General features: G+C 40.0%; 2 protein-coding genes across 4 annotated transcripts in view; both read right to left on the bottom strand.

Moving 5' to 3' along the window:
• Positions 1-11,987, bottom strand: part of BRWD1 (bromodomain and WD repeat domain containing 1) — a 139,199-nt gene that overhangs the window by 84,376 nt on the left and 42,836 nt on the right. For all 3 annotated transcript variants that reach the window (XM_007493084.3, XM_056825966.1, XM_056825967.1), the window contains exons 12-13: positions 11,609-11,649; positions 997-1,095 (exon numbers count right to left, since the gene is read on the bottom strand). In XM_007493084.3, coding sequence (XP_007493146.2) covers positions 997-1,095; positions 11,609-11,649 — 140 coding nt within the window. The remainder of the gene's footprint in view (positions 1-996; positions 1,096-11,608; positions 11,650-11,987) is intronic.
• On the bottom strand, positions 6,330-8,603 carry LOC103097593 (ran-specific GTPase-activating protein-like). The gene has a single exon (XM_056825969.1). The coding sequence runs from the start codon at positions 7,351-7,353 to the stop codon at positions 6,481-6,483; it is 873 nt and encodes a 290-aa protein (XP_056681947.1). The 5' UTR covers positions 7,354-8,603; the 3' UTR covers positions 6,330-6,480.

The following is an 11,987-nucleotide window of genomic DNA, read 5'->3' as shown; positions in this document are numbered from 1 at the left end:
TCAGATATTTATCTTAGATGGACCCAGAGTTATCAACCTGTGACACCTACTATGGGTTGAATGCTTAGGGATACAAATCAAAGAAAGAAAACAGCTTATTGTCTGGGAAATTCCTGTGGCGAAGAAAAAAAAGTATCATAGGATCCTAGATATAGAGTTGGAAAGGATCTCAGGGCTATCTTATTTACAGATGAAGGACTACAGGCACAGTGAAGCTTGTGAAGATTTGATTTGGCTATCTCCTGACTGTAAAAATGAAGGTACTTTGCTCTTCCTTTATTGTGAAGATTAAATTGTAATCCCCTGTCTATTTTTAGATTTTAATCCCCAAAGTGTTAACTCAGTATTTAAAGTAGATCTACCCATTTTAACTAACCAAAAAAGGTGTTAACTAACCAGAAAGAGGTATTAACGAACTACAAAAGGTGTGAACACCCATTTTCTCTCTCTCTCTCTCTCTCTCTCTCTCTCTCTCTCTCTCTCTCTCTCTCTCTCTCTCTCTCTCTCTCTCTCTCTCTCTCTCTCTCTCTCTCTCTCTCTCTCTCTCTCTCTCTCTCTCTCTCTCTCTCTCCTATCCCCCGCCCCACCCCCCCTTCTCTCTCTCAGTATTGATTCCAACATGGAAGATAAGGCTTTAAAAAAAATACAAAATCCTATTTCTTGCTCATTGATTACAAGAAGAAAAAGGAATTTGAGGAAGGTATCTGAAAGTTTATGAACAGGAATCAGAGGCTAAGAATGCAGGGAAATATACTGCAATCTCCTGATAGAGGAAATGTCAGAAAATATAAAGTGCCAGATCCAAGAAAATACTTTTAAAATAATCATACCCAATTCTTTCTGATTATAATGAATCCTAGGTATTTGACAAATTTATAATGAGCTATTTAATAAAACAGCTTATGAAGTATACCACCAAGCCCTTTAAACACAGATTAATAATTTCTATTAACCAATTATTTATCCCTATCTGATCAATAAATCACCCCAACTTACCGTGACAATCTTGTTGCCATATCCAGTAAAATACTTTTCCATTCTGGTTGTTCAAATTTCCAAATTCTTGCTGTTCCATCTCTGCTACCACTTAAGAAGCTAAAAATAAATATTAAGAAAGGTATTATACTCACATTTTTGAGAGTAAAATTTCATTTCATTACACTGAAGATCTTAGTAATATAGATTTAGAACTAGAAGAGAACTTAGAAAGGCTATGTATTCCACTGCCTTTTTATATAAGCCTTGAGAGAATAAGAGTCCAGACCATCATAATAAAGAAGCTACAAAGGGGCCATGATTAGAACACTCCAAACAAAAAATAAGCATTAATCATGTGCCAGACAGTACGTTAGGCAATGGAATGCAAAGACAAAAATGAAACGATCTCTCTTTTCAAGAGTTGATGTCTCAGGGTTCTTTCTGCTATACTAACTACCCTGCCTACCAATACATTTGCTAAAAACCATTCTAAAGTAGTATTATAAATAGTTAAAATTTTTTCACAGGACAACAGGTTTAGAGATGGAAGATATTACAGACACCACTCAGTCCAACACCCGCACTTAAGAGGTGAGAAAACAAAGACTAGAAAAATCAAGTGATTTTCCAAAGTTCTCCTAAGTAGTAATTAACAGTTAGAGTTTGAACCAGGTTCTAGACTTCCAAATATAGCACTCTTTCAGTTATACCATACTGCCTATCTTCCTTCCTTATATGATATCTTAAGAATCCCCTCCAAAATTTTTGATAGCAAGATTGCATTAAACCTCACCCAAAATAAAAAGTTGTACTGCAACTCAACCACTATTCCTTAAAAATTCAAGTGACCACAAACTATTAAACTTTAAGTATCTCAAACATTCTGGAAAACAATTTAGAATCATGCCAGAAATTAAACTGGTGGGGCTATTTTCCAGGGAGATTACTAAACAGACTGCAAGACGCACACAAACATATAAACTAATACTCATAACAGCATTATTTGAGAAAACAGAAAGCTAAAACTAAAATAAACACAAGGACTAAAGAAGAGCTGCACAAATTATGGTATATGAATGTGACAACTGAATTGTTCCTTATAATAGAAGAGATGAAGAACTTCATGTTTCTGAAAAACATGTTTGCATAAAAATTATGCAGATTGAAGAAAGTAGAACCAAAAAGGACATACACAATGACATCATCATAACTATAATCAGAATAGAGCAAACAAAACTGATACAATTCAATGGTCAATGTTAATACCATATCAAAGTTACAGGCTAATATATACATATGCACACACACACGTGCTTTTTGTTAATAATCAAAAAACTGGTTTTGGAGAATGTATTTTGGGGGGACGCCTGGTTTTTGTTTGGAAATGCTTTTTAAAAAAAAATTAAAGTCACGACAAAATGTTTAAATAAAAAATTTTAAATGTTACAAATACAGCTTATACTATAATGAACGTCACCCCGACATGGATCTAGTTATCTCTGTGGAACACTCTTTCTCTTTCTCAGATTTACACCTATCTCTGACATCCTGAGCTACCATAATAAATACCCATTGCCAATAAAGCAAGGACACAGTGGACTTCCTAGGATCAAAGACCTAGACTAGAGGAAGAAGAAAAATCAAAGGGATCTCTAGTTCAACCACCGCATTTTACAGATTAGGAAACGGAAGCCCTGGCACGTTAAATGATTTACCCAGTGTCATACTGGCATTAATCAGCAGAGGCAGAATTCTGAATCCAAGACCTCTTCCATGCTCCAGTCCACCACTTCACTAAACAGCTTTATCCTGTTTATACTCTCAAATTCCCTAGTCTGTATATCAACTCCCAAATCTTTAATTTCATCAAAATGTACGAAGTTTTCCTTAGCTTCTCACACTCTTAACACGGTCAATAGCAAGATCTGCTACCTTCTGAAGGATGTTTAATGAAACATCCAAAAAATATTCAGAAAACATTAATAAGAATCATTACATCTCGGCTAAGGGTAGAGACAGTGTTGTCAAAGTCAGAGTAAATAAGGGAAGTATACAGTTGAGAAGATTTTGTCAGAGAATGGAGATTAGAATTTCTGGGTGTAACTAATTGAAGGATGGTAAGAATGTACCAGTCTGCCCTTGCAAATCTAACTGAAAGGGCTCTAAATGGAAAAAAGCAAAAAGAAAACTGGAAATTGCCTATGTATACCAATATGGCAATAGTCATTATAGATAACAGTACCAACAACAACAGCAGGTAACATCTATATAGTGTTAACTGTGTGCCAGGGACTGTGATAAGTGTTTATTTACAATTATCTCAACGGATTGTCATAACAATCCGCAAAGGTAGGTGCTATTATTATTCTCATTTTATAGAAGAAGAAACTGAGGTAAAAAAAGGTTAAGTGACTTGTCCAGGGTCACACATCTACTAAACGTCTGAGGTCATATTTGAACTCGGGTCTTCCTAAGACCAGGCCTGTTGTTCTATTCACTAGACCTTAGCTGCCTACGTATAGCAAAAGAAACAGTAAAAAATTAAGAGACAAAATCCAAGAGAGGAGCCAACAATACAATCTAGATTCTCAAGAATCTTTATACAAATGGACAAAATAAGATACTAATGCAATGGGATTTATATGATATGATCAAATATCAATTATATTTGATGGAATGGGGCTGATGACTAGAATATGATTAAAAAAGAGTAATAAGCTTTATTCAAACAAAACAGAAGAGGTTTAAAAAAGAGGTAAAGAGCAAAATCACATTGTAGATAATAAAAAACACTAAAACACTAGAGGCTGGGATTTCCGAGCTATTGTCACTGATCCTTAAAATGGAAAAAGGAAGAGAAGCTACAAAATTGAAGGGTAAAAGAAAAAAATCACAATTTCCACATGAGCCTACAAATTTAGTCCACAGAGCTTGACTTTTTACTCCTGAAAAAATTCTAGAATATACTGTAAAGACATAGTAAACATTCAGAGAAGTATGCAGCAATAATGGCAAAAATAAGCTTCTTTTGTTTTATCAAAGACTGGGAGCAACAATTGGGACATGGCTCAATAAATTTTGGCATAGGAAATGTAATAGAATATTATTACACTTTAAGAGTCAAAAAGATTTGGGACAACATATCAACCAATACAAAATTAGCAAGCTGAACCAGGAGGACAATCAATTTACATGACGATCATAATATAAAGGAAAATAAATTTGAAACATTTCAAGCTCTGATCAATCATAGCTGCTGAGCACTTTAAAAAAAAAATCCTTATCTTCCATCTTAGATTCAATACTGAATATTGTTATCAAGGCAGAAAAATAGTAAAAGTTAGGTGATTTGCCCAGGGTCACACAGCCAAGAAGTATCCGAGGCCAAATTTGAACCCAGGACCCTCCATCTCTAGGCCTGGCTCCCTATCCACTGAGCAGCCTAGCTGCCCCCGAAGACTGAATGGTAATGAAGCATACTTCTCACATCTTACCTTAGAGGTGATGAACTAATTGTGTGTAAAAAAAGCTATGTTTTTCTAGTTAATGGGAAAGGTATTGGTAGAAAGGAGGCTTTTATGGGGGAGGGGGGAAATAATAGTGATGGGGAAAAACATCCATGAAATGTTTTTTTTTAAATACATAGACGACAAAAGGACGTAGTGGAAATAGCTTAAGGACTGTTTTCAGTTGCGCGTGTTCTTGCATTTTCCTCCCTTTCTTTCTTCTCTCCTTGGTGGCTCCCAAAGCTACTAGGAGTCCATCACACTGACACTTAATTCTTTCTGAGCTGAAGAGACTGCTAGCTTCTCTGGCGCTGCAGTGACCAACCACTTGGCTTCAGTATGACATACATTTGAGAAAAAAGAAAAAGTGGTATCACAGAGCCAGCAGCAAGAATAGATCATGTTCTACTCTCCATTTCATTTCCTCATTTGTACAATCGGAACCTGAAAACTCTTTCCTGAAAATTCTAGAACATTAATTCACGGGATGGTTTGCGAATAGTTAGGGTGAGGAGGGGGCTTCTTTGGCCACAGAAATATTACTGACGTCTACCTGGACTTTCATAAAGCTCGAACTGAGCCTAGTAACATGAAACTTAACTTTGCTGGGACAAATGCGGTCCTTCGAGTAAGTCAAACACCACCAGGGGACGCACACATGATGGTAAAGACTGAGGAAGCCCCTTGGTCAGTTTTGTTTTAGGAAACTACAAACTCAGGCTAAACCCATCACCTGGTACGGCAATCAAAAGAAACTGATCCCAAGACGGCCGGCGAGGGTTTAAAAAAAGGACTAGGGAGGTGATCTGTAATGTGTACGGCTTTCAGTGCCACATCTGACAGAGGAGGCCAACAATGACAAATGAAAAAGTCAAGATTTGTCATATAAGGATTAACTGAAGCAATTGGAGGTGTGGCCTAAAGAAAAGACATGGCGCTGCCTCCCGGTGTCAGAAGGGTTGCCAGGTAGAAGGAGGAAGTTCTGGCCTAGTAACAACGAGCACAAGTAGGCTGTATGAAGATCCCATGCCTAGTCCCCGCCACTCTGCTTTACTTACCTCTTGGTACCCAACCTATCCCAATTCATCATTTCCAGTCCGAACACCACCAAATCCCTCACCCCTTTGGCCTCTCTACTATTATTCCCCACATGAATCCCACAAGATATATCCACAAATACTTCAATTCATTGATTCTAGATCAATGCAATACCACCTTAGCGGAACCTCAGCCATCTTTTTATCTGCCACCACTGCTGATGACAGCAGAAAAGCACCCACAAGGGGAACCAAGAAAAAGTGCGGGCCAGGCACCCGCGGGCCAGGCACCCGAACGCCGTCCATTGTCTTCTTTGCCATCCTGCTGAAGACCGGCACGAAGCCTTCCAGTCACTAATCGAGGCGACAAGCCCAGGGCCTACCCAGCTTGGCAAGGCTCGTGTAGGGGCTAACCTACTGAAGATTCTCGCCACCGAAGTCTTGAGCACTTTCAAATGATTGGCCACGAAAGCCCCTGATGGTGCCTGTGTCGTGGCATTCCGCAAGAGACACCGACATCTGCGAAGAAGCTGGGACCCTCCAACCTCTCCTGGGCCATCCCCACAGGAGGGAAAGCAGGAGTCTCTCCGCACAGCACTTTGCATGCGGTATGAACTTGCAAGGACGACTCATTTCTCTCTCCAATCCCCTCATGGCACTTACCATCTGCTCTAGTGAGAAGGGAGCTGTTGCTATCCACAGGTGACCCCTGACCCTAGCTAAACTACCAATCCCATCCCTACTGTCCATCACTCCCGAGGTCTCTTCTAAGCATTCTCTCTCCCTTACCAATTCTTCATTCGTTATCTTTTTTTTTCCAGCTTTGAAATGTTTTATTCACTCTTTTGGATGTACTATAAATAAGTGTTTCCACTATGGAAAAGAATGGCATGAGCGCAGTACATTGGACTGGGGAATGGGTCTGCTGAAGAAGAAGACATCTTCAAAAGGGTAAAAGCTTAGAAAACAACCTGGAGGCTAGAATTCAGTTCTTTATATAAAGTCCCTTGTAAAAAAAAAAATGAACAAAAATAAAGAAAATAAAAGGAAAAAATTAGGAAAGAATGTGAGGCCCATGGTGAGATGACGTATTGCTGCTCAGTGTCCTTATCCTGGGCCTTGGGCTTCTGTTCCTCTTGGGCCTCCTGGGTCTCAAGCGCCGCCTTCTGCACCTGGATCTCTTGGTTGGACTCTGGGTCACCATCCTTCACTGAGAGTGCCTCTAACTTCTTAGCCATTTGGTCAGAACTTCTCTCTTTAACTATTCCTGCTTTCTCTTCTTTCGGTTCTACAGATTCTTCTTTCAGTTCTATTTTTGGTTCTTCATTTTTTACTTTATTTTCTTGGTTTTTTAGCTCTTCCTTGCATTCTTCGAATTCTGCCTTAAACTTCTGGGCATTTTCTGCATTCAGGAATCGGATGGCCAGCAGCTCTGGCTTTGGACTTTCATCGGCAAAGGCAGCATGTGTGTTCCAAACCCAAGCCCTGTCACTGCCTGCATTGGGCTTCCGCTCCATCAGGGGGTTATTTAGTGATTCGCACAGATCTTCAGTCTTGTCCCGCCTCATGAGGAGGCGAATTGTCCCTTTCTCCTTGTGTCTCAGTAGCTTCACATCACCTGTCCCTCGCTCTTTCCACTCTGGAAGGTCATTCTCAGATGCAAATCGCAACAGCTTTGCTCGCATCTTTAAGAGCTCTTCTTCATCTTCCTCCAGCGTCTTAATCTCCTGCTCCGGCAGAGAGACAATGGGCTCAAACTGGGGATCATGGTTGCTATCATCCATGCCCTCGCTGGTCGAATCATGCTCCTGAGAATCCTCAGTAGTCGCCATCAGAGCGGGGTGGGGGCGCGATGCGACGGAGGCGGCAGAGATGGCTGGTCCCGATGATGTGAAGGTGAAGGCAGCGGTGGTGGTGGTGGTGGCGGTGGCAGTGACGCTCGATTCGTCCTCATCTGGTGCTGGTACCTCCTTGCCCCGTGCTTACTTTAGCTCAGTCTTGCTACGCTTGCGTGTGCGACCCCAGCCCCTTGACCCTGGCAGCGACGGGAAACACGGCCCCGCCACCTCCCACCCCCCTTCGTTCGTTATCTTAAAATCCATCAGATCGAGGCTTGGTGGTACCCCGTGTGAAGCTGAGGTAGTCAAAGATGGTCCCCGCCCTCAAGTGACTAGCAAGCCAATTGTAAAAATACTCGGATTCAGGACTCCAATCCCCAGAATCCTTTGCTCCACTTCCCCAGAGTGCTTTGTAACCACACTGAATTCTCGCCTGGGCAAGAACACAAATGATTATTTAAAGGAGTTCTCCGCCTACTGAGGGGTCTTTTGGACTTCCGGACTTCCGTTTTGGAGCAGAGGTGGCTCTTTTCATAATGTAGGGGAGGTGTCTAGGCCAGAGGCCTAGACACATGTTTTCTTATCCTGTACTTTCTTTAATCCTTAATAAACCTCATAAAAAACATAATACTCTTTGCAGAGAGAAACTAATTTCTACCTGCCTCAGTCTCCCCCTAAATTTCAATCTTTACACAATGAAGATAGCAAAAATATACAAAACAAGCTAGGAGAGAGAAGGTATGAGAATTAAAGAGAGGTTGGGGAAGGCTTTCTGTCAAAAACCAGGCTTCAGTGGGGACTTAGAGGGAGCCAGGGAATTGAGCATGCTGAGCTGAGGAAAGAGGCCATTCCAAGCAAGAGGGATGGCCAGAGAAAACTGGAGACAAGAGATGGACTAGCCCAAAGGCTAGACACCGGACTGAAGGGTACATGAAAATAAGTAAAGTGTAAGAAGCCTGGAAAAGTAAGAAGGAAGGGGTGAGAGACTACTATCAAGTGCCAAAAATAGCAGTTTGTATTTCATTCTGGAGTTTATGGAGTTAGGGAGGTAACATGATCAGGCCCATGATTTAGGCAAAATCACACTGATGACGGAGTAGGGGATGGATTTTATCAGGGAGAATTTTGTCTTAACCCTAATGAACATTTCTTCAAGCTCGGCTGCTTCATTCTCCCCAGTTATTTTTGTAGCTCAGGCATTCACCAAGGTGTCGTCTTTGGCCTCTCCTCTTTTGTTCATTTCCTCTTGACTTCACCTATCACTTTCTATGTAGATGACTACAAATCTGACCCTCTTCCCTACTGGCATAGCACCACCCCTGTGACCCACATGGACACTTTTGTGAAGCACTCTAAATACATTTCTCTTCCTCCTGATTCCATAGCTACACTACATGTATTCTCTGTTAGCTGTTTTTAACATAGTAATCTTGACTCATCCTCCCCTCCCATAACGGACATTCCCTCTATCGACTCCACGCAGCTTCTTCTCCATGTCTCCCCCCCACTGCCAATGCCACAAGCAGAGTACATGTTGTCATTACGTCTCTCTAACAGCCTGCTCACTGATCTGCTTGATCTCTTCTTTCTTCTCCATCTACCTTCAAAGGCTCTCCCCCCTTGGCTACCTGCTCATAGATAAATATCTTGCGCTGGCTTTGTACTAGCCAGCTGGCTCCAATATATACTCTTTCTACTTCACTTCCACATTCTCTGTGCAATACAAACTAGATTAGTCAATGTTCCACAAATAAGTCTTGTGCTTTTCCACATCCATATATTAATTTATACAATTTCCTGTGACTAGAAAACCTTGTTCTCCATTATCATGTGCTAAAAATCTTACTAATCTTTCAAAAATTACATTAAATGTCCTTTTTCTCTTGAAATCTTTCCTGATTAACCCAAGGTTATTATCTGGTTCACCTGATCTGAAAGCAACCTGTTGGTACTCAATCATCATGGACTAAAGTCCAAGGAAAACATGGGTATTCACAAACTGAATTAACAATCAGAAGCGTCTAGCTCTTCCCAAAGGGGAGGGGGGAGAACAAGGTCGTAGCTCTATTTCATTACATTAATTCCTCCTACATCCTATGGTGGCGTCTGTGGAAAAGTGCGGAATATACATCTGAAAAGGTAGCACAGGACACTCCCCTCCCCCAATTAGACTGGTGGCTTCTTAACACTCCAGGTCCCACAACTACATGTATTAACCGCTAACACAAAGTAGCATAGGTGCAGTACTAGCTTCCCTACTAGAAATGTTTTAGTGTCTTTCTCCATTACTAGATTTCATAATCCTTGAGTCTTAAGATCTATTCCATGCCTCCACCATCTAGCACGACACATTTTCCATTAATTTAACTAAAACACAAACACAATAGTGCAAAATTATGAAGATTAAATTAAATCTCTTCCCTGATTGTGAAGATTAAATTAACTCCCCTGCCCATTTTTTAGATTTAATCACCAAAAGTGTAAACACCCCATTCACACCTGAGTGGGGGAGGTCTGAAACCCACATGTGCAATAGTGGGGCTGGTGGGTGATGAATCAGAATAAAGCTGACTGCCCCCTAGGGAGTCCAAAGCAAAGCTTCAACTATAATTGGTAGACAAGTGGAGGAAAGGCACAGGAAGTGACGCCAAAGAAAGTGTCTTTAAAAGGGAGTGACAACTTCCTTTGGGTACTTCTTGCAAAACTTCTTCTGGAGTTCTGAGCTCGAGTTGGAGGCTGGTGAAGAATCTGCTGACTGGACCTGAGACCCTGTACTTGGTGAGACTGTCCTTGAATCTCTCCTTTGGACTGACATGTGGTGAGTGAAAAGACCTGACGCCTTTCCTGGATCTTCTGAAGGGACCAGCCTCAGGAGAGGCCTCCCCTCTCGAGAGAGGCTCCCTGCATTCCCAGGTCCTCGGCTCAAGGCCGAGGCCTCTCCGGCTAAGGATTAAACTCCCCTGCCTGGATTAAGCCAGGGGTTGGAGCAAAATACGTAGTGCGTAGACTAGATATCTTACCCCATCCTCTCTGATTTTCTTACTTCACTCCTTTTATAGTTTGTAAATAAATTGTTAAATAAGTCTCTTGGAATTAATTACAATTCCTGGGGACCCTACTCTAGAAAGATCCAGTCAAACCTTTATAAGAACCCCTGTTCTCCCCCTTACAGTTAACTCAGGTGTTCTTTGGTGTGGAAAGAAATGTTCCATTAACTAAAGAACCACATCTTCGTTCATGTGGAATGTTATATCTTTTCTAACCCTTACCTTCCATCTTAGAAACACACCATGTGTTAGTTCCAAGGCAGAACAGTGGTAAGGACTAGGCAATAGAGTGACTTGCCCAGGGATACATGGCTATGAAGTGCCCAAGATCATATGTGAACCGAGGACCTCCCGTCCCTGGGCCTGGCTCTCAATCCACGGAGCTACTTAGCTGCCCCCTGTTATGCCCTATAAGAATATAAAATTACAACTCTACCTGACTTTAAATTTTCTAAAATTCTAATGAACTTGGTTATAGTTCATCTAAAAATGCCCTTTGTGGTACTCATTTGGGCAAAACCAGGGATATGCTGATATTTAATTGGTTCTGTGAAAACAACTACAAACTTAAATAGTGGATAAGAAAACAGAATAGAGAGAAAGGGATAAAAAAAAAACCCCAATAATTAAAAGAAATCCAGGAGAACACAACAGAAGTAACAGTTCTAATATTAATATGTAGGTCTGGCATCATTGGATTCATTTCATACTATACCTTAAACATGGAAGGTAAATTTTTTTGTCTTTAAAAAAGGGTCAAATAAGACAGGGAAAAGCACAATTCCTTAGAGAAATTATGGCACAAAAAATTAAAGTTCAAATAGTCAAGACATATATTAAAAAAGAACAAGATAAATTTATTTACAGAAAAATGCAAACACTAACTACTAAAAAACAAATATAGGGTGTCTCAAAAGTCTATAGACTAGGAAAATGTGACTATAAAAGTAAATATACCTTTTAATATTTGAAATATTAAAAATGTTAACTATTAATGGAAATAAATCCTTCACAAAGCTTGTTTGTCAGGAGCCAATAGCAGACAGAAAGAAGTTATGGGAGAAAGGAGGCAGATGAGAAGGGATACAAAGAGAGTAAAGTAACATTAAATTTCATGATGGCAAGCCAAGATTTTAGCATGTATGTGCACAAGATATACAGATACATATATAAATTGGAAGCTTAATTTTTATAAAACATACCGATCACCATTGTTAGAAAACTGGATGCTATCAACTTTGTCCTACAAAAAGAAAAAATATTAAAATGATTCAACCTTTTACTCAAACACCTATTTTCCTGATATGATTTGCAAAATAATTCAATGTGAGAAATTTAAAATGCAAGAATCTTTCCAAATTTCATTCCTTAATCAGTACAAGAATTCTGTCTATTCATTACAATAAAGAGTAGAAGAATTATACGATAAAAGCAAGATAACTTCTAAAGAAAGCATTTATGTCAAGTACCTAAAAACAAATTCAATTCGTACAATGTTTAAATCAGGACCTATAAAGAATGAATATTTCTAATCAGTTAAAATAATTACTATAATAATCTAAGACTTTTAAAAATGAAATA

The sequence above is a fragment of the Monodelphis domestica genome, chromosome 4, assembly GCF_027887165.1.
Source record: "Monodelphis domestica isolate mMonDom1 chromosome 4, mMonDom1.pri, whole genome shotgun sequence".
Lineage (NCBI taxonomy): Eukaryota > Metazoa > Chordata > Mammalia > Didelphimorphia > Didelphidae > Monodelphis > Monodelphis domestica.
This window is presented reverse-complemented; position numbering and strand designations above follow the sequence as displayed.